General features: G+C 40.2%; 1 protein-coding gene across 14 annotated transcripts in view; it reads left to right on the plus strand.

Annotated features, from left to right (window-relative positions):
• The window catches only part of aebp2 (AE binding protein 2), a 147,417-nt gene that overhangs the window by 22,409 nt on the left and 97,642 nt on the right, over nucleotides 1–27,366 (plus strand). For 12 of the 14 annotated variants that reach the window (XR_013578142.1, XR_013578145.1, XR_013578143.1 and 9 more), the window contains exons 2-4: nucleotides 11,849–12,056; nucleotides 18,822–18,929; nucleotides 23,661–23,847. Coding sequence is in view for 5 of the 14 variants with exons in the window: in XM_078553588.1 (XP_078409714.1) it covers nucleotides 11,849–12,056; nucleotides 18,822–18,929; nucleotides 23,661–23,847 (503 nt within the window). In the remaining 9 variants the exon portion in view is untranslated. The remainder of the gene's footprint in view (nucleotides 1–11,848; nucleotides 12,057–18,821; nucleotides 18,930–23,660; nucleotides 23,848–27,366) is intronic. The other 2 variants (XR_013578149.1, XM_078553587.1) reach the window with 1 other exon arrangement.

A 27,366-nucleotide genomic window follows, 5' to 3' on the forward strand; every position in this document is an offset into this window, starting at 1 on the left:
AAAACCTCCCATTTCCACTTTCTGTAAGAAAAGACCATAAGGCGTAGAAACAGAAGTAGGCCATTTGGCCCATCCAGTTTGCTCTGCCATTCAATGAGATCATGGCTGATCTGATAATCCTCAGCTCCACTTTCCTGCCTTTCCCTCATTACCCTTGATTCCCTTACTGATTAAAAACCTGTCTGTCTCAACCTTGAATATACTTAATGACCCAGCCTCTACAGCCGTTTGCAGTAAAGAATTCCACAGATTCACTAAAAAGAGAAGAAATTCCTCCTCGTCTCCATCTTAAGTGGGCGACCCCTTACTCTTGAGATTATGCCCTCTGGTCCTAGACTCTCCCACAAGGGTAAACAGCCTCTCAGCATTTAGGATAAAAGCAAAATACCTTGGATGCTGCAAATCTGAAACTAAAACAGAAAATGCTGGAAAAGTCAGCAGGTCTGGCAGCATCTGTGGAGCGAGAAACCAAGTTAACGCTTTGAGTCCGTATGACCCTCCTTCAGAGCTGAAGAGAAGTGGATATGTGATGAAATTTATACTGTTTAACGGGGGTGGAGCAGGTGAAGCTGGATAGAAGGCCAGCGATAGGTGGGGACAAAGGAGAGATTGACAAAGCTGTCATGAACTAAAGGACCAAGGGAGTAATAATGGTAGTGGTAAAGGCTAAAAAAGGTGCTGATAGTGGCATAAAGGTAAGAAAGCAGAATGTGATAATAGCAGAACAAGCTTAGCATTGTGTGAAAGAACAACATGGAATAAGTAACAGACAGCCCTTTTGAGGCTGGGGAGGGGGGGCGGTGATGGGGAAAAAAAAGGATAGAAAATAGGATAGAAGGGGGATAAAAAGGGGATAAAACCATAGATAAATAAAAATAAGTGGATAAAAAATAAAAATGAATGTAGAAAAATGGGGATTAAAAAGGGGGTGTAGATAGAGGGGAGAGTTCATGGCCTGACGTTGTTGAACTCAATGTTAAGCTCAGAAGACTGTAAAGTTCCTAATCGGAAGATGAGGTGCTGTTCCTCCAGTTGGCACTGGGCTTCACTGGAACATTGCAGCAGAACAAGGACAGACATGTGGGCATGAGAGCAGGGTGATGTGTTGAAATGGCAAATGACAGGAAGGTCTGGGTCATGCAGACAGACTGGAGGTGTTCTGCAAAGCGGTCACCCAGTCTGCATTTGGCCTCCCCAATGTAGAGGAAACCACTTTGGGAGCAGCGAATGCAGTAGACCAAATTGAAGGAGGTGCAAGTGAAATGCTGCTTCACCTGAAAGGAGAGTTTGGGCTCTTGGACGGTGAGGAGGGAGGAGGTAAAAGGACAGGTGTTGCACCTTCTACGATTGCATGGGAAGGTGTAGCGAGAAGGGGATGAGGTGTTGGGGGTGATGGAGGTGTGGACCAGGGTGTCCCAGAGGGAACGGCCCTTATGGAATGCTGACGGGGGTTGAGGGGAAGATGTGTTTGGGTGGCGACGTCATGCTGGAGTTGACGGATATGGCGGAGGATGACCCTTTGAATGCGGTGGCTGGTGGGGTGAAAAGTGAGGACAAGGGGGACCCTATCATGGTTCTGGGAGGGAGAGGAAGGCATGAGGGCAAAGGCATGGGAGATGAGTTGGACACGGTGTCGGCCCTATCAACCACAGTGGGTGGGAAACCTCGGTTAAGGAAGAAGCAAGACGTGTCAGAAGTGTTGTTTTGGAAAGTGGTATCATCAGAACAGATGCGACGGAGGCGAAGGAACTGAGAGAATGGAATGGAATCCTTTCAGGAAGCAGGGTGTGAGGAGCTGTAGTCGAGGTAGCTGTGGGAGCCGGTGGGCTTGTAATGAATATTGGTGGACAGTCTATCACCAGAAATGGAGAGGTCAAGGAAGGGAAGGAAAGTGTCAGAGATGGACCATGTGAAGGTGATAGAGGGGTGGAAATTGGAAGCAAAATTGACTAATTTTTCCAGGTCCAGATGAGAGCATGAGGCAGCACTGAAACAGTCATCAGTGTACTGAAAAAAGAATTATGGGGGGAGTACCTGAGTGGGACTGGAACAAGAAATGTTCCACATACCGCATAAAGGGGTAATCCCACCTATCGCTGGTCTTCTATCCAGCTTCACCAGCTCCACCCCCCTTAAACAGTATAAATTTAATCACATTTCCACTTCAGCTCTGAAGAGGGGTCATATGGGCTCAAAACGCCAACTCTGTTTCACTCTCTGCAGATGCTGCTAGACCTGCTGAGTTTTCCAGCATTTTCTGTTTCCCCTCTCAGCATCTACCCTGTCAAGCCCCCTAAGAATCTTATTTGTTTCAATAAGGTCACCTCTCATTCTTATAAACTCCAACGAGTACAGGCTCAACCTCTCCTCATAAGGAAATCCCGCCATACCCAGGATCAACCAAGTTAACCTTCTCTGGACTGCCTCCAATTCCAGTATGTCTTTCCTTAGATAAGGGGACCAAAACTGTTCACAGACATTAATCGACATGGCCCCTGTCTCAGCTCATTTGCTGCTGAAACCCTCATTTACGCCTTCATTACCTCTAGACATGAATAGTCATGTCTGGTTTCCACATTCTACCCTCTAAACTTGAGGTCATCCAGAACTCTGCTGCCTGTGTTTTTATTTACACATCCCTGTGCTTGCTCCTACGTTGGCTCACTGTCAAGCAATGTCTTGAGTTTAAAATTCTCATCCTGGTTTTCAATCTGTCTTTGGCCTTGCTCCTCCCTATCTCTAATCTTCTCCAACCCACAGCCTTCTTATCTCTGCTCCTCTAATTCTGGCCTCTTGTTAGTTCCCAATTTTAATCTCACCACCATTGGTGGCCATGCCTTCATTGCTTAGGCTCCAAGCTCTAGAACTCTCTCCTTACTCCTCTCAGCCTTGTTCTTCTCATATAAGACACTCCTTAAAACCTACCACATTGACCAAATTTTGGTCATCTGATCTAATATCTCCTTACGTGGTTCAGTGTCAGTCTGTTTTATAATGCTCCTGTGAAGTACCTTGGGACATTTCATTACATTAAAGGTGCTATAAAGTTGTTGTATCCCTTGATTCCCTTAGTGTCCATAAATGAATTGATCTATGTGTTGAATGCACTTGATGACAGAATATCCACAGCGTTCTCGGGTAGAGAATTCTAAAAGTTCGCAACCATGAGTTAAGAGTTTTTCCCTCACCTCAGTCGTAATACAGGTGACGTTTGAGTATTTTCATTATGTTGTGATCTTTTGCTCCCACTTGGCAGAAGTAATAAGTAATGTTTTCTATCCTGTCAAATATCCGCAGCAGAGACTGAATAAAGGGGACAATGGGCTTGGAGACTTTAGTTTTCAAAACTATTGCTGATTTGATATTGTGGCTGTTTTGTCAAAGACCACAACTTTTATATCCATCCTTAAAATATTGTTTCTAAACATTGCTTCTAGGTTGGCTTGCAACTATCATATAAAATGCCCTCTATAACCCTTGAATAAATACACAGTATATGCGACACAGTTCTTGGGTATGAGACTAAACCAGAGAAGCATCAAATGAATTGCTGGTTTCGCTTGGGCTACAAGGATCATCACCATGGGAACTTTCTATTTGTTGCATTAGGGTACACTGATTCGAGTTTGGGATTAAAACAGGTAGAGGGATGTTTATTCTATGACTAGCTGTACTGTTGATGGCTGAAGGGAGCACTGGAAGAAAAAGTACTGTAATCCTCTGTAATACCTTCACTTTGAAGACCAAAAGAGGATGACGAACTCAATGCTCCCCCCTCAAAACTGATAGTTAGATCTGTTTAATACACATTTGAAAGCCAATGAACATTAAAATATTTATTGTCAGCACAGTGAAATGGCCAATGGAAGGTATTGAATTCTTCACTCATACATAAATAACTGTAGTTTATGATGGGTTGACAAAGCAGATTTGCTTTTAAAATAAGCAGAATTATTGATGAATTACTAAAGTTCTTGTCATTTGAGAGATCTGACCAAGGGAATTTGCAATTTTTTGGATTTGGGTTCCTTGTTTGTCAAATAGGCTTGAAGGTGGAAATTGTATATAACCCTGATTTCCACATGTGATTACACCTGCCCCTATAGGAATTATCAATAACCTCAAATAAAAAAGTAGATCTGCATTTGATGGTGATCCATGGTGAAACCCATACTAAAATTTTGTAACTTTTTCTGAGACCATTTCACCTCGATAATTCCTCATGTATATTTGAAAATCTGAATGCTGAGCGAGTTAATTTCGTCAGTGTGTATACATATATAAAAATAAAATATACACACACAATACATACACTGTGCGATACTTAGCAACAATCTCCAGTTGAAGAGAGTGAATGTTTCGTAATGATCATTTGACTTTTTGTATTGCACTGATTCTATTAAGATCTGTGGTGATGTACAGATGTGAATTTTGAATTTCTAGGAAGGATTTTCATTTTGTGCAGTTTTTCTTCTTGCCGTCCCCTTGAAGGGAGATGTGTCTTTGCTTACCCCCCCATGCATGCACCTGGACAGGTTGGCGAAAGGTTCCCACACCTACCCACTCAGCTTGTCAGAAATTAACATCACAGACTCAGTCCTTTACTACATAATTCAGCTGTTCAAGGGATAAATGCACTGAATCATTGTGAAGCACTGAATGTTAATCTTAAAATGTTCTTTCTATGGCATCTTGCTAGATTTAGAAAGATGCTTTTAACTGGGAGCACCAGCTTATAATTATCTCAGATGTGCTGCCAAACTTTTATCAATCTTAATGAAGAGCATCTCTTTCCTTTTGAAATCGAGATTCATGATTAGGGTTCACTAATTTAGAAATCAGTGTGAGGGATATATAAAAAAAATTCTACAAAGTTGCTGAACCCCAGTGTTGACAAAAAACTAATCACTTTCAAGTGTTTTCTTGCCATACTGACTTGCAGTTATTTAAAGCTGGGTTAGTTCTCAACATAAAAACAAAAATACCTGGAAAAACTCTGCAGGTCTGGCAGCATCTGTGGAGAGGAACACAGTTAACGTTTCGAGTCTGAATGACCCTTCAACAGAAGGTTCTTTTGAAGGGTCATTTGGACTCAAAACGTTAACTGTGTTCCTCTCCGCAGATGCTGCCAGACCTGCTGAGTTTTTCCAGGTATTTTTGTTTTTGTTTTGGATTTCCAGCATCTGCACTTTTTTGCTTTTATCTTAGTTCTCAACACGTTAGCCGAGTTTTTCTTGTGTGTCAAATTGCATGAATTGAACTTGCTTCGATTTTAACATCTCTTCCCCAGCACACCAGGCTTGCGTATCTTCTGCAGCTGTTGTACTACTTGGTCCTGTTCTTTGCTCAAAATTCTTTGGTCTACAAATAATGTCCAAATTTTGCAACTAAGTGAAGCTTGAAAAACTGGTAAAGGAGCAGTCATTGAAACTTAATACAATGTCCTGTATCAAATGTGGCTGTAACCTTTTGAAAGCTCACCAAGCCTCACCTTTTATTTGCCCTTTTCTTCATCGCTGCACTCTGAAATGGTTTGGAAAATATTCTGTGTTAAAACCAGTTATGTACAAATGGTTTAGCAGGATACAGAGAGGGTACTTAATTGGTTACTCCAGCACTTGGTGCACCCAAAGCCATGAAATTGTTGGGACTGGATATTACGCTGCCTTTTAGAGAGGCATTTGGGGCATGGATTCTCTCCGGTGCGATTAAATAAGAGCCACTAAGATTTGCTGCCATTTCAGCTACATTTCCATGATTTTACCAGATGTGCTGCATTTCATTGCCAGTGATGATGATTTACTCACAGATTAAGGTACCGAGATCCAGTGTCTTTTCTAGCTAATAGGCTACCTGGACATTGTTTTTTACCATCTGTATAAAAAAAAAAGACAGACATCAGTTGCTGAATTACAGATATCAGGGCATGCTGTGGGTCAGAGAAAAACCTGTGCCCTCAAACTCAGGAATATATGAATACGTGATTGCAGTTGCCAACAGGTCCAGTTATGTCACTCCATGTATACAAAAAAAGTTGACATTTTGTTGAGCATTGTATACTAGCTGGCTCACCTAGACCCTTGACAAATGGTGTCTTGAAGTATACTCTGTTTCCTATACTTGAATGTTCTGAAGGAAAGTTTTCCAAATGCAATCTTGACTACCTTATCCACTTGGTCCTGATATCTGATGGGATCTGTAGACATGCACTCAAAGGTCGCTTTACACTCTTCAGACTCCTTCCATTGCCTTAAGCTTCTGGAAGGCATTCCATTTGTTACTTTTTAAAATTTTCTTCTGTACTGTTTAGAATCATAGAATGGCTATTGCACCATAGGAGGCCATTTGGGCCCTCATGTCCATGCTGGCTCTCTTTAATGAAAACCACATACGTTCAGGTAGAGATGCTGTTTTCAGAGTGGCACAAATTGGCCAGCAGCTTGTGGTGATAACATAATTCCCGGTATATATCTTCTTTGTCGCAAGTTGCTGACTGATTTGCACACTGATAATTGTTCACACACTGTTATTTTTCAGCTAATTATGCTATTAATGTGAATTGGAAACATTAGAACCCCTAACAGCAATTAAATGGGCACTCTGCTAGCCTCTATCCCATCATAACTGATGTAATATGTGTCTGCTCTTGTCATCTGACTGATTTCTTTATGTATTTTCAAGTGCTGTCCTTAATCCCTCCATTGCTTTTTGGGCGTCTGTTTGCATTGTAGAGTGTGCCAGCATTCAGATGACGTTTCTTCCAAGTAAAGGAAGCTAGTTAGTGAGCATTGGTCCTCCATAGAGTGAGAATGAGGAATTAATAATGGAAAATAAGGAAATAGTGGATGATTTTGACAGATACTTTGCGTCTGTCTTCACCTGTAGAGGATACAAATAACATCCCAGAAATAATTGAGTCAGGAGGTGAAAGGGAGGAAGGAACTTAAAACAATTATAACTACCAGGGGAAGGGTTATGAGAAAATTATTAGAACTAAAAGCTGACAAGTCTCCAGGTCCTGATGGACTTATCCAAGAGTCTTAAAAGAAGTGGGTGCTGAGATAGTAAATGCACACATTTTAATTTTCCAAAATACCCTAGAAACTGAAAAGGCCCCATCAGTTTGGAAAATAGTAAATATGACTCCGAATCATGAGAGGGAGACAGAAAGCAGGAAACTACAGGCCAGTTAGCTTAACATCTGCTGTAGGGAAATTGTTGGAATCTATTATTAAGGAGGTTATAAAGGGGCACTTAGAAAATCTCAGTGCAGCCAGGCAGAGTCAACATGGTTTTGTGAAAGGGAAATCATGTTTGATTAATTTATTTGAGGAACGTAACAAACAATGTGGATAAAGGGTAAACTGTGGATGTGCTGTACTTACATTTCCAGAAGGCATTTGACAAGGTGCCACATCAAAGATTACTGTACAAAATAAGAGCTCATGGTGTAGGGGGTAACATATTAGCATGGATAGAGGATTAGTTAGCGAACAGAAACAGAGTAGACATAAATGGGTCATTTTTGGGTTGGCAAGATGTGACGAGTGGAGTGCCGCAGGGATCAGTGCTGGGGCCTCAACTGTTTACAATTTATATCAATGACTGAGATGAAGAAACCAAATGTATGGTTGCTAAATTTGCTGATGATGCAGATAGGTAGGAAAATAAGTTGTGAAGAGGGCATAAGAAGTCTATGAAGGGACGTAAGTGAGGGGCAAAAAATTGGCAGTTGGAGTATAATGTGGGAAAATATGGACTTGTCCACTTTGCCAGGAAGAATAGAAAGGCAGCGTATTCTTTAAGTGGAGAGAAATTGCAGAGCTCTTGATCATATTGAATGGCAGAGTAGGCTCGAGGGGCCAAATGGCCCACTTCTGCTACTACTTCATGTGTTTGTATGGTTAGGGAGAATCTTCCACTTCTGATTCCTGTTGACTACTGTTTACTGTAAATGTAACAGATGGTTCTTGAGTTTACCCCTGATTATTTTCATTGTTATACAATGCAGTATTGACATTGGATTAATGATATATTCATTATTACCCCTCTGGTTCAACCATGATGCTGTTTCGACTACGCTATAATCCCTACTATAAAAACCCTCATTTTGGGCAACTTAACTGGCAACCTTTTCACCTGGCGTCTGGTTCTCATGAATTTAGTGTGATGTAGTTGAACCTGTTCTAACTGATTCAGAACCCTCTTGTTTTATACTGCAAGCAATGTCAATCCAGTCATTGTCAAATCCAGCATATTTTTAAAAACTCTGCGACCTCAGTTTAAATGTTGAAAGCAAGAGTTACAGCCCCTGGCTGCCTACACATTTGCATTTGAACTATTTCAAGACAGCTACGGTATATACACAGACATACACACATTTCTTCTGCTGTGCAGGTCCTGGATGGATTTTACCTGTAGTGTAAATGCACCCCAAGTTGCCCTGAGTACAATTTTGACTTGATTCCTGTTTGAGTAAATCAGAGAATATGATGGATGTGCAAGTTTTCAGCCAACTAGGTGATTGATTTTGCCATTTTCAGGACATGCAGGGAAGAGAACAATAACTCTTGTAAATGAGATTACTATTCTATCAAATTGAGCATAGGTTTGAAAAAGAAGACCTGCATTAAATTCATTGTACACGGTGAAGCTCAACATTGATGCTGAGGTATCGTCAACTCGTGGAGCGATGCAACAATTCTGATTTGATGCACCAATGAGAGATGAGATCGAGAAAAGAGGTTAGAAGCTGCAATTTTTGTTTCTGTGTGTGCTGCAGTAAAAGTTGCAGTTCTTCTCGCCCTCTGACTGAGGGATTTGAAGTCAGTGATTAAATCCGTGACAAGATAGAAAATGCTTCAAGACATGCAGCTACCAGAAGTATTTCAGAAACTTTGAGCACAAGAATTGGGTGACATAACTGTTGACTGGCCCAGGTGTCTGACAGTGGACATGCTATTTGCATGCTGTGAGAAAATGACTTTTACGAGAGAGTGGATTCAGTGGGCATCTAGATCTAAGCACTGCTGTTGTGCCACCAAGTTTTTTTCTTCAATATGGAATAGCAGCAGCCATATGGTTGTGGTTATGGTGGTATCAGATGGGCTAAGTGCAGACTAACTGACAAGGGCATGCTCGACCTTTAATGATATAAAAACAGACAATGTTGGAAATACTCAACAGCATCTGTTGAGAGAGAAATAATTAACATTTCAGAGATGTCGCATGTTTTAAGCAAGTATAGAGGTTGGGAGAGGAGGAAAGGATAAAAGAAAAGTTCTGTGATAGGACGGAAAGCAGGAGCGATTAAATGACAATAAAAATGATGGTTCTAGGTAAATTGAGATGGTTGTGGGACAAGAAATAAAAGATCCACCCGGAGTTGTAAACGGCAACAGAAGAATCATTGCCAGCACCTGCTGTCTTAAAAATTGGGAACAGTGATTATGATAAAGTGTTGAACTGAGTTCAGAAAGTGAAGTGCCGAATTGAAAGAGGTGCTGTTCCTTGAGCTTCCTTAGAATAGTGTAGGAGACAGCACAAAGTTTTGAGTGGGCTAGAAACTTAAAATAGCAAGCAACTGGAAGTTCATGGTCACACTTGCACACTGAATGGAGGTGTTCAGCAAAATGATCACCTAGTCTATGTTTAGCGTCCCCATTGCGAACAGTGAATATGCTATACTAAATTTAAAAACTGTTGTCAAAAAAGTGTGGAGGGTAATCATTAAATTTAGCATAATTTTCAGTCATTCCCTGATGTTCCACGAATAATCTGTTTGAAGAGACAGAATTATTGATGTAGTTGTGTGGTACACGCATCCACTGTTTGATGCAAGGTATCTCTGCTGTAAAATAGCATCAATGTATAGCACAGCCTCAGACAACTGAATAAAGTTCCATAAAGGGGGATGTGCAGTAACCATCCCTTTTAATGTTGTAAAGAGAATTGTACGAGTTTTACTTTGACTTTTTTCAGGTTTAAACCTGATTTTTTTTTTCAATTGATCTTTGGAAACTATTGACTTAATCTGAGAAGAAAATCTTCAGATGAAAGGGCAGATACGTTGCATTTGCATGATTGCCTTGCTGTTCTCAAGAAAATTGAAGAGTTACAGGAATTGGATGCTACACTTGCACCAGTTGTTTTCCTATAGAGTATATAGTTAATACTGTCATTAATATAATAAAGTAATGCATTAGTTGGTGGCTTCCTTACATGTTTCTTGGCCATGGTGACTCACTCAGTAGTGTTGGTTTGTGGCTAGAGACTAATTTAAAAAGTTGCCTTTTAAATATCAATTCTTCCCCTAATTTTATCAATTATTGACAAAGATTAGTGCTGACAAATTATGATCTTTAATCAGTGTAAGATATTCTATCTGTTCTGAGAGGCTCCAGTACTGTATTTCTGAACGAATATGAAGTTTTCCCTATGCTGATCCTATATTAACGCTTTGTGTCTCCCAAGTGCAGCCTCAAAAAAAAAGCTTGAATCAAGGCATTTGTGATGTTGAGTTGGACAACAGATGGATAAATTATTCTACAGGTTTATTTTCCAGCAGGTTTTCATTTTGAGCAAGTGTATTATGTTTCATTGGAGCCTTGGGTGGTGTGGAAAACCCCTATTATATCTATTCATTGTTAGTGTTGAGCCAGTTAGCCCTTTGTTAAGTCTTCTATTTGCTCACCAATTATATTGCATAACTAAAGCCATAACCAGAGTTACAATTCATGCTATAAATCTGGTGTGAGTAACCTGTGATTACAGCCATAATGGCAAAATAGCTAGCAAAAATAAATCTTCAACCTTATTTAGCTTGGTGCCTACGAGTAATAGCTTGAACATTTAACAAGGCTGTCTTGTTATTTTAAAAGATTAGTAACAGTAAAAGTATTCAACCAATAATTTAAATGGTGTTTCAGATCTTTTAGCAAGAATTTGAAACTGCAACACTTCAGATCGCAGTGAAAATAGTTAGAATTTAAGTATCTCATTACTTTAACTTTCTTGTGATAGTTCCTGATGGACACCGTAGCATTGGCAATGTACTCTAAAACTCTTCAAATTACATAGAAATTTAACAGCAACAGTTTTTTGTCCCAACCAGTCTGTGTTGGCATTTGTTCCCTACACACAATGGTTCTAATCCCATTTGCTTTCTTTGATCCCATACCCCTTTGCTTGGCCCTCACACCTCCCCCACCTTTCCCACAGCTATCTTGCAAGTCTTAACACTTGATATTATCTCTACTACAATTGCTAACTCCAGTATACAACAGTCTATGAAAAGGAAAATTCATTGGTTCTTTGTCCTAACTATCAATATTTTTTTTTACACCAATGACCCCTTGTTCCAGGCACTTTAATCACTTGGAAACAGTCGATTTTATTCTCTCCTATTCTTTTGTAACTTTTAGCACCCCTTTCAAAATCAACCTTGACCTTCAATATTCTATTAAAAACAGCTCCACTTTTTCAAGTCTTAAAAGTTGAATTTCCTCATACCAGACCACATCCTACTGAGTCTGCGCTGTGCCCTCTATACCCTCTCAACATAATTCCCATGATGTAGAGTGTAAGGCTGCACACAGTACTCCAGCTGTGATCCTATGGTTTTCACGATTCCCTCATTACATTTATATTTTATACTTGCCATGAAACCCATTTTCCGAATGCTTTTTTATGACCATGCCCACTTGAGACTATTCTGGGAAGTCTGCAGTAAGCATACCAAGAGAGATTCCAGTGAAGGGTGAATATCTTTATTCATACAATATTTTATTATGTATTCTATGTTGATGTTATCATGCACCCTATTAAAAATACTGCTTTTTCTTCAAAGTATCAGCAGCACCTTAATGGATATGGACAGTACCATCTCCAGTGGACGCTCTACACCTGCGCTGATAAACGGTCACGGAAGTACTACTTCTTCAGGAAAGAATATCACTTACAACTGCTGCTGGGACCAATGTCATACCAGTTTCAGCTCCAGTCCAGATTTGGCAGATCACATCCGTTCAATACATGTGGATGGGCAACGTGGAGGGGTCTGTTTTTTTTCTCTTTATTCCTTTAGTTTAGCTAAGTGCCAAGTTAGAAGATAATTATTGATGAGGCCTAGTAGTGGATATTTGAGAATACATTTGTTAGAAATTGGGTACTTGTAAACCAAGATTGTGTTTTTGAATAGAATTGCTTTATACCTGTTTAGATGTAGTTTAAAATGTCTTGTGTACTGGCTAGATTGTAGATGCTCATTTGTTTTTAATTTATTCATGGTAACACAAGTAATATTTCATATTTGCGCTGCATGAAGTCATACCATACTTGCATGGTGCTTAGGTAGTAGATAACCCAGCAAGGCATGGACTTCTTCTGTGTGTACTGTCATTTCATCTCCCTCTCCCTTCCTCCAATTACATTTTTTTTATGTGAGGTAACAAAGCCACATGTATTTATGGACCTGGTGAATAAATAGCATCCTCTAGCTGCTTTCATTCTGCTCTGAGGTGGCTGCCGGGTGGTGTGGTGTAATTTGCTTGAAAGAATATCATCATCAATTAGATTGGAAGATTGAACTTAATATTTTTTCACTTGCATTGTATTTGTAACTTGTTTCCATGCTTTCTTCCTCCATGCTACCTGCTCCAAATTTTCCTCCATTTGGGTTCTAACTGTAATGCATCAGTGTCTATGTTGGTCATCTGTAGCCACTGTGCACATGAGTGTGCCTTGACTAGTTTGCATTGCCATTATCCCTGTAAGGGAACTGCAAAGCCAGAACATGGTGCCTTTGACTCTTGTTCTCACTTTCCGTTTTTGAATGCACAAATGTATGATTTAAAAAAAATACAAATAGTAAGAATCTGAATTGCTTTTAATTACATTGAATTACTGGGCACAAAGTCCACCGTATGTCATTGTATAGGCTTTCGAGAGTTCTTGCACAACATTGAAACCAAAAGAAATTCTGCATTTGTTTTGATTTTGATTAAAACTGGATAGATTTAATCGTAGTTTTTAAATTTTTAAGAGCAGGGTTTTGTTGAAAACATTTGAATTACTAAATTGTTGGATATGTTTTAATAAATCATAATGGAAGAATTGTTTGATACAATATCACTTCCCAGTGAATTGGTGCAGCAGTTCTGTTTTTTTTGGTGTCTGTATTGCTTGTCAGTGTATAGCAGCAGCTTATACTTAGGTGACAGAAATCATTACGCTGGAATTTGACATTTGCAAATAAATTTTTTTTTTACATAACTAATCTAATCTCAGTTATCCTGTGCTTTGGCCTTGGTGCTTTAACCTCAAACTAATTTTTGCAGTTTGCCCATGTTCTTGCCTTGTCCCCAAAATCTATTTCTTGAAATAACTGCCTTGTTTTTCTGTCTCTTGGCTGGTTTCTGTCTAGCTGCTTGCCCAGTTTTTATCTCATCTCCTCTCGTACCTGCCCACACAGACCAGAATAACAGCCCAATGTTCCATGAAGGTTCAGTTACTCAAATCAGAAGAAATATTAAGCTGCCCACCATTCAATATCATTTTAAAATAGTTTGTTTTGACTTGAAACTTGTGAAAGTATAGCAGGTTTACACATTAGCTGATCTTTAATGATGTTGCTTATGAATAGTCTGGAACCTGGAATAGCCTGAACAGAGTTGTGATTCACAAATTGTGCAGTGTAATAAGTTTACTGAAGACATATGATTCGAGTTAAAATAAAATGTTGCATACTTTGCTGATTCTGAGAAGGTGTGGACCAAGTGTAAGATATGTAATACAGCTTGCCTACCACTTCAGAAAACTTTGCTGAGTCTGCAAGGAACTTCTCTTGTTTAAGCTCAAACCACTACCCCAACCCCCACCAACTCCCCAAACCATTTCCCTTATTCCCCACATTGCTTCCTTTTTGTTATATTTCATGATGGTGGATTTTTTTCCATTTTTGCCCTTCTAGCAGTTTTGTAGTTTTTGTTGACCATTGTTGTAGCCTTACATTAGGAGAGACAAGTGCAAAAGCGAATGGGTTTAAATCTCCAGAGGCAAACAACTGACCATATGGTTATTTGCTGATCGAGCCTAGTTGACAATGTCTGCCATGTCTGACTCAGATCAGTGCCTTAGCTAGCCTCTTGGTTTACATTTGGTCAATCAAATATACGTTTGGCAATTATTTCAGCCAGTGGCTGATTTGTGCCCTGCAGATATGTAGTGTTTGAGTGATCCCTTAGACTCCTTTTGAGCTTGAAAATTGGCAGAAAACCCAAAATATTACGATTTCAAGTAAAATTGCTTCCACCCTCCTGTATAGACCTTTTGGCTTGCAGTTTCCACTCAGTTGCATTGTTTTTTTCAGTAAAATTTGCCCAGACCAGCACAATAGATCTCAGGGACTGTAATTACATTCAGTGCTAGTTTAAAAATATCACCTTAGAAGTAGGCCTTGCCCAGTGACCTGACCAGGATGAATTAATCACAATTGGGACTTTCCTCTAATTGGACTTGTTTGTGGGCCTTTTGAGGAGGCTGTTTAAAAAAAAAGTTGTGTTCTTTTGAGTGCTCAAACACCTTTAGGAATGCTTAAAAATCTGGAATACAATATTTTAAACTAAAACTGACCACTGTACTGCAATATCTAATAAATGGCTACCATTCAAGATTGGGTTACTGGCAGGTGGTGGATCGACATCGATTCAAAAATGCTTATTTTTGTAATTAAGCCCATTTACAGTTCTATTAATTCAAGTTACCACTCTTAAATACAGCAAGGAATATTTTTAAAACCAATTTAAATTTATTTATAAATTATAAATTTAAACAAAAATGTTTTAAAATGCCAAATTGCACAGGTTCATGGTATATTATACATTTGGCAATATACATACAAGTTTGAGTGAAAACTAAAACATTTTTCCTTTTCACCGATTGTGCCCAAAATGGAAAATCTACCCCACAGCTTATGTTGTTATTTTGTTTATGTGCTGATTAGCCCACGATTTTCCTTTCATTCACTAGTGAGGAGAGAGGTGAGAAACCTCAGGCGAAAGTTCTATCAGAATACCAACTTGTGGAAAACTTTCTGAAACATAATGAGAATGATATAAATATTTGAAAATAAACTTAATTTAAACCTATTTCCACATGGAAAAGGATAATGTACAAATTTGTAAGAACCTTACCATTTTCCAGGACAAGGTTTGCAAATTCTGTGGAAACAAATATTAGTGCCATAGGGTTTGGATTTATGTTTTGCCACACACTATCTGAAAACCAAAAAATAATGTGTTCAGTGTGTTGAATAGTTGAACTCTCTTGATTACACTGATTCTGCTCCTGGATTTGACTTTTGTTTTGACCCCCACCGTGCGCCGCCTGTCGTAGGTTGCTCAATGTGTGTAATGTACTACAGTCTTTCCTTGTTCTGTGGTTTCTGGAAATTGTGTGAAATAATTAGAGAGCTGCAGAGGAATTGATTTACCTCAATTTCCCTTTTTCTCACCAGAATTGCAATATTGCCACCATCCTGTGCAGGTTTTAAACGTTTCAGATAGAAATATAATTGTGGTAATCTGTGATTTGACATGTCATTTTAAATATATCACCCTGGTTTGTGGTGGGTTCCCATTAAGAATCCAAGTAAAATGTATGCAACAGAAATGCACCATGTTATTGTTGAATATTAAAATCATTTGAGCTGTTGCACCTTCAATCAATGGAATGTTTTCTGTTGGAGGTTGAGCCAGATTGATTTAATTTTTATGAATTTCAGTGAAGCATGCGAGTAGTAACATTTTACACTTATTTTCATTTGAAAGTGCTAATTTTACAGTTATTAAATTTATTTCCTCAAATTCGGTCTGTAACAGGAGGGAGCGCTTTGTGTTAGTGCAAGATGAAGTATTGGTGAAAATGATCTATTGTTTGCGACTGTTATATTAAAAGCAATTCCAGGAAATTTAAGCTCATTCGTGTTTTTGACTTGTGTGACTTTGTTTTTTCTTTACCTCCATGCCTAAAATATTTAACCAACACACATAAGCCTGGTAGCAATACTGAAACCTAATTTACTGGCAGATTAAGTGATTTAATGCTGTTTACAAATTGGGAGCCCCTTTTGGACATTGTGAGAGTTTTTTAAAAAAGTAATCCAATAGATTACAGGAGGAAAAAGAAAGCAAGCGTTTTAAAAGAAATGGTGCTCGTGGAAAATTAGAAAATGAAATAATGTGAAACGTGAATTAAGTCCAGGCTTGAGAATTGGACACATTTTGAACTGCTGAGTATTGAACTGACAGGACCTGGTGGTGTTTCCAGCTTGATTGCATTTAGATAATCAACTTAAGTATATATTTTGTCAGATTGATGTACAATTATCCTTGCCTTTATCAGCCATATCCTTATATGTCAGCTACTGAGAAATGGATCAATTTTTCACTGCTGTCAATACTCTTGGCCAAAATCATTTCCAGAATGGATAAAATAGGAGCCAATGCAGAGTGAAGTTAATTTTATTATGCTCAACAAATACTTATCCCCAACCCAAAAAAGCAGCCCCTCAATACCCCAGTGTCCATTTCAGTTCCCAAATTAAACATCTCTGTAGTCTCTTTGATACTTGTTTAGTGTGGACTACTGCAGACTATGGGCAGTTTTGTGCTCTGGGTTGCGACTGTCCTAATTTATCATAAGACCATTGTAGCTGGCAGTGTCTCGGCTAAATTTAAACTCTGGCCTGGAGGATGAAAGGTCAGGTTGTAATCCAACTGCCCATTCAGTTCCAATACATGTCATAGATTGAGTATATTCTGACATCATGTTGTTCTTGTGTTTGTAAACCTTAGATAAGACTGTGATCAGTGAAAGGATCTCTGTCTGTTCCCATGTCTGTTCAGATTGAGGAAGCCACTGATGCGCTAATGTCCCCTCGCCATGGAGTGGTAAGACAGTGGTTCACATGGACTGTTTCCCATATGGCAAGTTCCTGACCTCTGCTAGTTACTAGAGAGGCACTTATCTTTATAGAAGGAACGGAAAAACTTGGTGATTCATGCCCTACAAGATGGCCATGATTATCATGATCGACTACCACACAGTTTTATTTCGTTGCACAAAGGTGATTGGCACCGTTTCGCTTGAAGGGCAAATTTTATGAACCGATTTCTCCTCTTTCTCCTCACCCCTAGTTCTTTGAGCACAAAATTGAATTGCTAATGGAGCTCTGTTCTTCCAAAGAGTGGTGCAAATTTCCTAAATACTGGAAAGAAATTAATTTGAGTTGATTGGAAAATAACTTGGGCTGCAAAAGTCCCTTCAACCTATTTGATCTTCTAGAATACAATCCCTGGATGGTTCTTAAACAAGTGCAGTGTTCTGACGTTAGTTACTCTTTTTGGCAATTATTCCATCATGCTTTGTGCAAAGAATTCTTTGGCACCTGTTGGAATCTTGTTCTTTACCGTGCACTTTTGACATCTTGTTTTTTCACCCTGGCATATTTAAAAGCCTGGTCAAGGTCTGTCTTTATCTCTTTAGGCAACTTATATGACAAGGTAAGGCCTCCCCTCTCCACCAAGTAGTTTTCTTTGAGCTGAAGTGCTCGCTTATTTTGCCCCTCAAGTTCATCCCTTGAAACTGGGATCGGCCTCATTATTGACATCTTCATGTCCTCTCGGGGCTGAATGCCTCCCCTTTTGTATTTTTAGTTGCAGCCTGACCAGGTTGCAATTTCAGCATGATGCTTTGTGATTTGTAGTGAATTGATTTGATACTTTAAACCTAGCATTCTGTTTACTTTGTTTATTGCACGTTCAGTGGACATGCTGAGCAGTGTTTTGGCTAATGTCTCCAGATCCTTTTATCCTTTTCAACTTGTCGAGTTTTGCCAGAGGACTGTGATTGCCTCCTATTTTTTTCCCCCAAAGCTTTATACTTTGCATTTGTCCTTCATATGTTGCTGACCTGGGTTGATATCCTGTTGAGCTGTCTTTGTAAGACCTTCACTGCTTCTGAGTCCACAGCTTCTTTCTGTGTTACTCATCTATGTCAGTACTGTGAACTTTACTCAGCGAGTTTATACACAATGTCCCAATCATTGACATGAAACTTGAATGCATTTTTTAAAAAAACCTAATTTGTGCAAATTAGATTTCTCTTGTATTGCCTTTCTTAGTTTACAATAGGTTATGCAAAAGATCTGGTGTTGCGCACTCTCAAATGTGATGCGTTTTTATGACTTGAGTTCAAAGAGTTTGTAACGTGTTTGTGACTTGAATCTGAGTGTGTAATGTTTTGCATGACTCGCAAATAGTCCCTTATAAAAAAGGATCAGCATCATAAAGATCAGACTCAAAAGTAGCCCAGACTGATGGGATAAAAGCCCTCCTCTACCAGCTGTGAAGGCCCTGTGTGAAATTATTAGGAAGTCTCAGTTCAGATTTTAGTGAGTGAGAGTTCTTGGCGCAGCTATTCACAATTTTGCACAAATAGTGCAAAGGCTAGTCATCTCATGACCAATGGTGTAAAAGCTGTCAAACTGATACAGTATGAATGCTTGCCTGCCATTGAATATATTGGGACAGCACAGATGAAGCTTTATGTTGCACATGGCTGTACTAAGTTGCATGTCAGAGTCCTGTGGTAATGGGAGCCCAAAAGAGAGAGGTGTTCAGTTACCGAGCTCTGGCACCCCTTACTTTTTCTGTTTCACCAAAAATATTTAGCTTTTGTTAAAGGAGGGAAAAATTCCTGAAATCTTGAGTGGTGTTTCCTTAAAGTAGTATTTCAAACATGTGCCAAATTTGTGTTTTCAGGTGTTTGTCTGTCTATGGAAAGGGTGCAAAGTATACAACACACCATCTACTAGTCAAAGCTGGCTGCAGAGGCACATGCTTACACACAGTGGAGACAAACCCTTTAAGGTATGTATGAAAACACCCGTTGTAAATTCTGTCAAATCATGGCTTCAGAAGACTACCAGTGCAATTTTGTAAGGAATGAGTCAAAACCATGAGTGTCAAATTACATGGAAATAAAGTGCTCCCAAAATAACTATCCTTTTCAAAAACAAAAATACCTGGAAAAACCCAGCAAGTCTGGCAGCATCTGCGGAGAGGAACACAGTTAACCTTTCGAGTCCGAATGACCCTTCAACAGAACTAAGTAAAAATAGAAGAGAGGTGAAATATAAGCTGGTTTAAGGGGGGATGGGACAAGTAGAGCCAGTGATAGGCGGAGATAACCAAAAGATGTCACAGACAAAAGGACAAAGAGGTGTTGAAGGTGGTGATATTTTCTAAGGAATGTGCTATTTAAGGGTAGAAAGCAGGACAAGCAAGGTACAGATAGCTCTAGTGGGGGTGGGGTGGGGTGAAGGAATCGAAAAAGGCTAAAAGGTAGAGATAAAACAATGGATGGAAATACATTTAAAAATAATGGAAATAGCTGGGAGAAGAAAAATCTATATAAATTATTGGAAAAAAAACGGGGGGGGGGATCGGAAAGGGGGTGGGGATGGAGGAGAGAGTTCATGATCTAAAATTGTTGAACTCAGTATTCAGACCAGAAGGCTGTAAAGTGCCTAGTCGGAAGATGAAGTGCTGTTCCCCCAGTTTGCGTTGGGCTTCACTGGAACAATGCAGCAGGCCAAGGACGGACATGTGGGCATGAGAGCAGGGTGGAGTGTTGAAATGGCAAGCGACAGGGAGGTCTGGATAATGCTTGCGGACAGACCGAAGGTGTTCTGCAAAGCGGTCACCCAGTCTGCGTTTGGTCTCTCCAATGTAGAGGAAACCACATTGGGAGCAACGAATGCAGTAGACTAAATTGAGGGAAGTGGAAGTGAAATGCTGCTTCACTTGAAAGGAGCATTTAAGCCCTTGGACAGTGAGGAGAGGGGAAGTGAAGGGGCAGGTTTGCACCTTCTGTGGTTGCATGGGAAGGTGCCGTGGGAGGGGGTTGAGGTGTAGGGGGTGATGGAGGAGTAGACCAGGGTGTCCCGGAGGGAACGATCCCTGCGGAATGCCGCCGAGGGGGTGAAGGGAAGATGTGTTTGGTGGTGGCATCATGCTGGAGTTGGCGGAAATGGCAGAGGATGATCCTTTGAATGCGGAGGCTGGTGGGGTGATAAGTGAGGACAAGGGGGACCCTATCATGTTTCTGGGAGGGAGAGGAAGGTGTGAGGGCGGATGCGCGGGAGATGGGCTGGACACGGTTGAGGGCCCTGTCAACCACCGTGGGTGGAAAACCTCGGTTAAGGAAGAAGGAAGATAACTAACTATCCTTTTGTTTGGCATAAGTCATAGACTGCATGATTGGGTTGAAATGTGCCTTTGGAAACCAGTTGTTGCAGATTAAGGCTGAACATACAGCTGCCTTTGGGCTCTGGCCAGTATATCTGTAGCATGATGCATAACTGGCAGACTGATGCTGCCCACTACACATCTGTCCACATTGCAATTAGATGATCCACAGAGGAGTTCTGCACTCGAGTGTGGATAGCAAGCAGAGCTAATTTTTATCATTCAAACAAAATGGGGCTCCTAGGTCACTTTCAAAATGCACTTTACACCAGCCTGGAATTAGACTGCAGACTTGATAGTCTTAAAGTGCTGCAAGACCGCCTGTTGGCAGGATCTCTCACTGCTTGACATGAGTGGCTTTGGATATCAAATTGGAATCTTGACACTTTCAAAGTATTGCAGTGCACTGATATGAAATTTGACAGCATAACAGCACCCTAACTGATTTTCTGAACATCAAGATATTGGAAAGTGGTATTGACTACAGAACAATAGATATGATAAAAGCAAAATTTACAATGTAAGCACCAGTGTTTTCACTGCTTCCTGTTGAAGGTTAGACTCTGATATAGATTATTAACACACTCATAACTGTGGAGCAATTACTACTTTAATAAAATAGTGTGTAATTTGTTCCTGGAATTGAGTTTCTCACCTTAAATAACTGATATACTTGCAGTTTGACCAGTCAAATCCTACTGGAGTTTTGTCAAGTTCTCCACCAGTACAATTGGAGTTTGAAAACGTATATTGAAATTTAAATTAACAACAGTTAGTCAGTATTAATGACATCCACACAACACATAGTAGAACATCAGTAAGTAACCCATTTAGTAAGCTAGCATTAATTGTGTCATCTGCTTCTGTTTAAACTGAGTAGTGAGTTGCTTCTTGAAAGCTGCTAAGGACCAGGGGAGGAGGAAAAGCCCAAACAGGCAGCAGCTGAAACTGATCAAGTAGTAATAATGGACTGTGCAAGGTGGGAAAGGACTCGGTAAAGGGGGTGCGAAACGGCACCGGAAAGTCCTCCGAGATAATATCCAGGGAATCACTAAACCTGCCATTCGCCGCCTCGCTTGTCACGGGGGCGTTAAGCGCATCTCCGGCCTCATTTACGAGGAAACTCGTGGGGTTCTCAAGGTTTTCTTGGAAAATATCATCCGAGACTCGGTCACCTACACGGAACACGCTAAACGCAAGACTGTTACCGCCATGGATGTGGTCTATGCCCTGAAACGCCAAGGCCGAACTCTGTATGGGTTCGGTGGTTGAGAACTTAACAAATACTGTGGAACACTCCATTTTTGTAAATAAAATCAAATTGTCCTTTGGAAAAAAAAAACACTGTGGAACTACATTTTCGAGCGCATCGCCTCCGAGGCGTCGCACCTCATTCACTACAACGAGCGCCGCACCATCTCGGCCCGGGAGATCCAGAGCGCCGTCCACCTCATGCTGCCGGGGGAACTGGCCAAACACGCCGTCTCCGAAGGCACCAAAGCGGTCACCAAGTACACCAACTCCGTTTAGGAAGACAATTCTAAAGATTATAAAAAAAAATAACATACTGTGGAACTGAGAGCAGGTAGATGAGACAAAAACAGAAAATTCGGGAAAAACTCAGCAGGCCTAACAGCATCTTTGGAGAGAAAGACAGCTCTGAAGAAGAGTCATACGGACTTGAAACATTAACCCTGTCTTTCTCTCCACAGATGCTGTTAGACCTGCTGAGTTTTTCCAGCAGTTTCTGTTTTTGTTTCAGATTTCCAGCATCTGCAGTATTTTGCTTGTATCTTAGTAGGTAGGTAAGACTGGTTTGGATCTCCTTCAGATCAGCCTTCTCATCATTGTGTTCAGGCAGTGCAGTAGGTACTTTCCTAATGTTGCCGTCCCACCTTCATCGGAATTTAGGGGTGGAGAAGGCCATTCAGCCCCTCGGGCCTCTTCTGCTCTTCCATTTGAACATGACTATGCTCAGCTCCATCTATCTGTCATTGCTCCAAATCACTTAATACCCTTAAATGACAAAAATCTTATCCATCTTGTTTTTTTTTTTCATTTGACTCAGCAGCCGCAGCCCTTAGTGTGAGAGTTCCAGATTTCCATTATCCTTTGTGTGAAAATATTTCCTGATTTCACTGTTGAATGTTTGGATACCTCAAATTCTAAGTTGTGGATTCCCTCACGGGGAAATAGTTTCTGTGTATATACACTATTGAATACCTTTATCATTTTAAAAATCACGAAACAATCAACCCTGAACCTTCTAATCCCAAGCGAATACAAGCCAAGTTTATGCAACTCGTCCTCATAATTTAACCTTTTAAATGCTAGTATTTTGGTGAATCGGGGCTGTCCTCCTCCAAGGCCAATATATCTTTCTCCGAAAGTGTTCAGCAGGAAGGAGTATTAAGCTGTTGGTTCTCATCAAGTCTAAAGCACATCTCCAATATAAGTACAATATATATCCCTCCAGATTTATTAATGCTTTTAACTCTCCAATTTTACGAAGGCATGATGCATTTGCAAACTAATCACCCGAACTGATCTCCAATTTTTTTAAAAAAGACTTGCTTTTATGCAGCACTTTTCATGACCACCGGATGTCTTAGTGCTTTACAGCAATGAAGTACTTTTTGAAGTGTAATCACTGCTGTAATGTGGGGAACGCAGCAGCCAATTCACACTCGGCAAACTCCCACAAACAGCAATGTGATAATGACCAGATAATAATATGTTTTTGTGATGTTGATTGAGGTATAAACATTGGCCAGGGCACTGGAGTTAACTCCCCTGCTCCTCTTTGAAGTAGTGCCCTCAAATCTTTTACATCCACGTGAGCAGGCAGATGAGGCCTCTTGTTAATGTCTCGTCCAAAAGAAAGCACTCCCTCAGTATTTTTGTGTTCAGGCCCTGCAGTGGGACTTGAATCTGGAGCCTTGTGATTCAGAGGCAAGTGTGTCACCAACTGAACCACACTGACACTGGATTTTTGGTACATGCTTCATTTTTTTTTCTTATGTGGGCCGCTGATTTAGTGTGTAATTGCATGAAAGTGAATGGACATCCTGATAGCATCTGGAATCTTCAAAATCAATACCCGAGTGCTTCAAAGCAGTTAATTTACATCAGAAATTTGTTTCTTCTTCAAAGATCTACAATGTTTTATTTGAGAACAGAAATTTGGTTGGGATAGAGTATAGTATTTCCCAGTTATTCAGCCTATTTATGTAACTGCCAACAGTTGTATTTGCTCAACATTCAGCTTGCTGTACGAATATGATTTTTGCAGTGATTTGCTCTTGATACTGCAAGGTGAAATGTGACGTTTTCTGTTCTATTTTCTTTCAGTGTGTTGTTGGTGGGTGTACTGCTAGCTTTGCATCGCAAGGTGGCCTTGCTCGTCATGTACCTACACACTTCAGCCAACAGAACTCTGCAAAAGTCACTAGTCAGCCGAAGGTTAAGGAGGAGTCACCTTCTAAAGCAGTTATGAACAAGCGAAGGAGGCTAAAGAATAAACGTCGACGGTCACTACGTAAGTTGTCATATTTCTGATTTTTAAACCAATTGATCTGCAGCCAGTATCTGGTTGTCATGAGGCATCTTGTCCCTGTGGAATTAAGCTGTGGAACTCTCTTCCCCAGAGAGCAGTGGGTATTCATTGTTATTTTTAAGGTTGAGTTAGATAGATTCTTGACTGACAAGGCAGTCAAAAGGTAGAGAGGAAATTAGAAGGCCAAAATCAGATCAGCCATGACCTTATCAAATAGCGGAGCAGGCTTGAGAGCCAAGCGGCCTGCTCCTGCTCCTGATTTGTATGTTTCTGTATGTATGTATTGATTTACTGCTGTACTTCTGTATTCAACAGTTGAAACTTAGTTGTTCTCATTCAGAAATGACGGCGGTATATGGATAAATGTGCTTCCCACCCCCCCACCACCCCGCAACAATTGACTTTGGCTTTAATTCTGTCCAGAGGGATGGTCTTTACTTCCTTGGTAGCTATACATGATCACCCTTGGGTGCTATAAGTTTAGGTAATCTCAGCCTAGTTACTTTTGGATGTAGCATTGCCTGTAATTTGACTGGTGTAGGAAATTAAAATATTCCTAGTGGTAAAGGAATATAGTTGAAGACAGGCAAAGCAAAGGAGATTTAATATGGATGTGCCTTGTTCTTGGCCTGATAATTCCATTCCCTCTCACACAACCCGACTTCCTACTGGTAAAGACTCAACGAGTTGACTAATATCCTTTGGGAAATGGAACTTGCAGCTCCCACCTGGTCTGGCCTACATGTGATTCCAGTCTTGCTTTGTATGGCTTACTTTTAATACCTTCCTCCTGAAGTAGCCTGGTAAGTTACTCAATTGTACAATTATGAGAATGTCTCAGGCCTCAAGATAGGTGAAAAATGTCTTCATTTGTTCAGTGGAGTGATGAGTAACTTGTGTAGGTCAATAATCTGAGGAGCTGCGATGATTGCAGTTCATTCCCACTCCAAACAGAAGTGCTTCGACTTGGTATTGAGCAACAGGCTTGGACAAAAGAGGTGAACATTGTTGCGACCAGGTGTGGAGGGGTCAAATTGCTCCCCTCTTTTACCCTTCCTCGTTTGATCACAACAAGTTTTTCTATTTGCACAAGGCTTCACGTGCCAATTCAGCAAGTGCTTAACTGTTTACACACTACGATCATAGAAGAACCAAGCAGACAGGTTTTCTTGAGTTTAACTAGTAAATTTCATTTTATTTGAACTATCTGGGTAAAACAAAATTCAGCTCGACTGTACACATGCATACATGTGCACACCCTGAGTCCACAGGGAAATACAGATTACAGAATAGGGGGAGGATAGATTGGCCAAATTAGAGTCTAAGAAATAAAAGAAGTTCAGTTTGTATCTTGGGTCTTGATACATCAAATTTAAAGATATAGACACCAGAGTTGTTTTTTCCCCTGAAGACACAGCTGTGGAGTTAAGCTCCTTCTTTAAAACCTCTGTCTACAGAATGGAGACAAAGTCAAATTAGTAGACAGGGTCCAAACTTGTTAGTTGGGTAGAGAGAGAGAGACATGATCTCCACTTAACTGCAACTAAACTTCCGTTCTGCTGAGAAACCCACGTGCTGAAACCACACAAAAGATTTGGCTGATTGTGATCTCTCTCCAACCGCCCATAATCCAAGTATAATTGTAGATTCCAATTATAACGCGATTAGCTCACCTGGAGGGCTATTTTAAAATCAAAGTATTTTGTCCAAGCAGTATTTTGGTTCATCTTCAGTTGTTGAATACGGTAGGTGATTTCCAAACATGTCTTGTCAATATGTCAGGAAGGGAGGTCTTTCACAGTCCCCCAAGGTAATTGTCCTTGGTGAGTTTTGCAGAATTGCCACCCCTTTTCCATAGGATTGGAATGTGAATGAATATATTGTAATGTAAATTAGTGTCTGCTATCTTGATGCACGTTGGAATCACTTTAGTCTGTTTCAAAAAAAATCTCCCTTTAAAGGCCCAATTCCTGTTTCCACTCGATGAATTAAAAATCAATATTTGATGTAAGCATGTCTTCACAAAGACAACTATTGTTGGAAGTAATTCAAATTATGGAACACAGATCACAGACCCAGGACAGAGACAGACTGAAACAAGCTTTCTTATGATCAGCATTTAATTGGGAGAGTGGTATTGCGATAGAACAGAACACTTTAAAAAGGATCTCAAGGTTATGAACAGAGTGCAGGGAAGATTTGCTAGCATTGTATTGGGGACGAGGGACTTCGGTTCCGTGGAGAGACTGGAGAAGTTGAGATTGTTCTGCTTAGAACAGAGAAGGTTAAGGGTAGATTGAATAGAGTTTTTGAAGTTGATAAATGGTTTTAATTGAGTAAATAGGAGAAGCTGTTTACATTGTCAGGGTTGGGAGCAAGGGCACAAATTTAAGGCAATTGGAAAAAAGAAGGGGGGAGCTGAGAATCTCTTGTACTTAGCGAGTTATGATCTGGAAGGATGATGGGAACATTCAATAAATAGCACTGTTGCGGTGTATAAGATGACCCCATTTTTGTCTTCAAAAATCATGTCTTGATATATACTTGGTAAAAGAATCAACTCTCTCTCTCCCCCCCCACCAACCACCCCCCCACACACACACCAACCACCTTTTCAGCCACGACATGCTATACTCGCACTAGAAGTCAGCCCCAATTTTTCACCCCACAAATGGATGCTATACTTAGTGGTACCTTATAACTGGTTTCAAGGGATCAAGCAGGCTACACACACTGTGTTGCGAAGTGCGTGGAAATTGTAAGGTATGCCCATACAGTGCAGACCTCGTGGCAAACAGCAAAGATGGCAGCCACCCACACCAGTGGTTCACTTTTTCCCTTGGCATGTAAGTCGCCCCCATTTTTGGAGGGATTTTTCAAGGCTTCAAATGTCGACTTATATGCTGACGTCAGTAGTAACTTTCTAATGGAAATTGAAAAAAAGACACCTGTAGGGCTCTGGGGAAAAAGCAGAAGAGTAAGTTAATTGGGTAGCTCTTCTGAAAAAAGGCACAGGTACAGTAGTCCAAATGGCTGCTGCCTATGCTATATAATTCTAACAATATTTATCAGAGTCAATATAAACACAGTGCCCACAAAAGATTATAGTTACTGTGAATCAATATTTTTTAGTAGCCCAAGTTAATACTTAACCATAAAGTGAAAAATGTTACTCTCTGAAGGCCAGAGCCAAGATTGTTGTAGAGGGTTACTGTTGCAAGGTTTGGACAAGATTGCTTTATTTCTAAATTATGTGGCAGTGAATATAACAAGTTTTTTTTAAACCTAAAACAGAAAATGCTAGAAATACTCAAGCAGGTCAAGCAGCATCTGTGGAGAGAAGAAGAGAGTTAAAGTTTCAGGTCGATGGCCTTTTGTCAGAACAGTTCTGATGAAAGGTCATCAACCTAAAACATTAACTCTGTTTCTGACTCCACAGATGCTGCCTGACCTGCTTGAGTATTTCCAGCATTTTCTGTTTTTATTTCAGATTTCCAGCAT

Source organism: Cetorhinus maximus, chromosome 12, assembly GCF_964194155.1.
Source record: "Cetorhinus maximus chromosome 12, sCetMax3.hap1.1, whole genome shotgun sequence".
NCBI classification, from domain to species: Eukaryota; Metazoa; Chordata; class Chondrichthyes; order Lamniformes; family Cetorhinidae; genus Cetorhinus; species Cetorhinus maximus.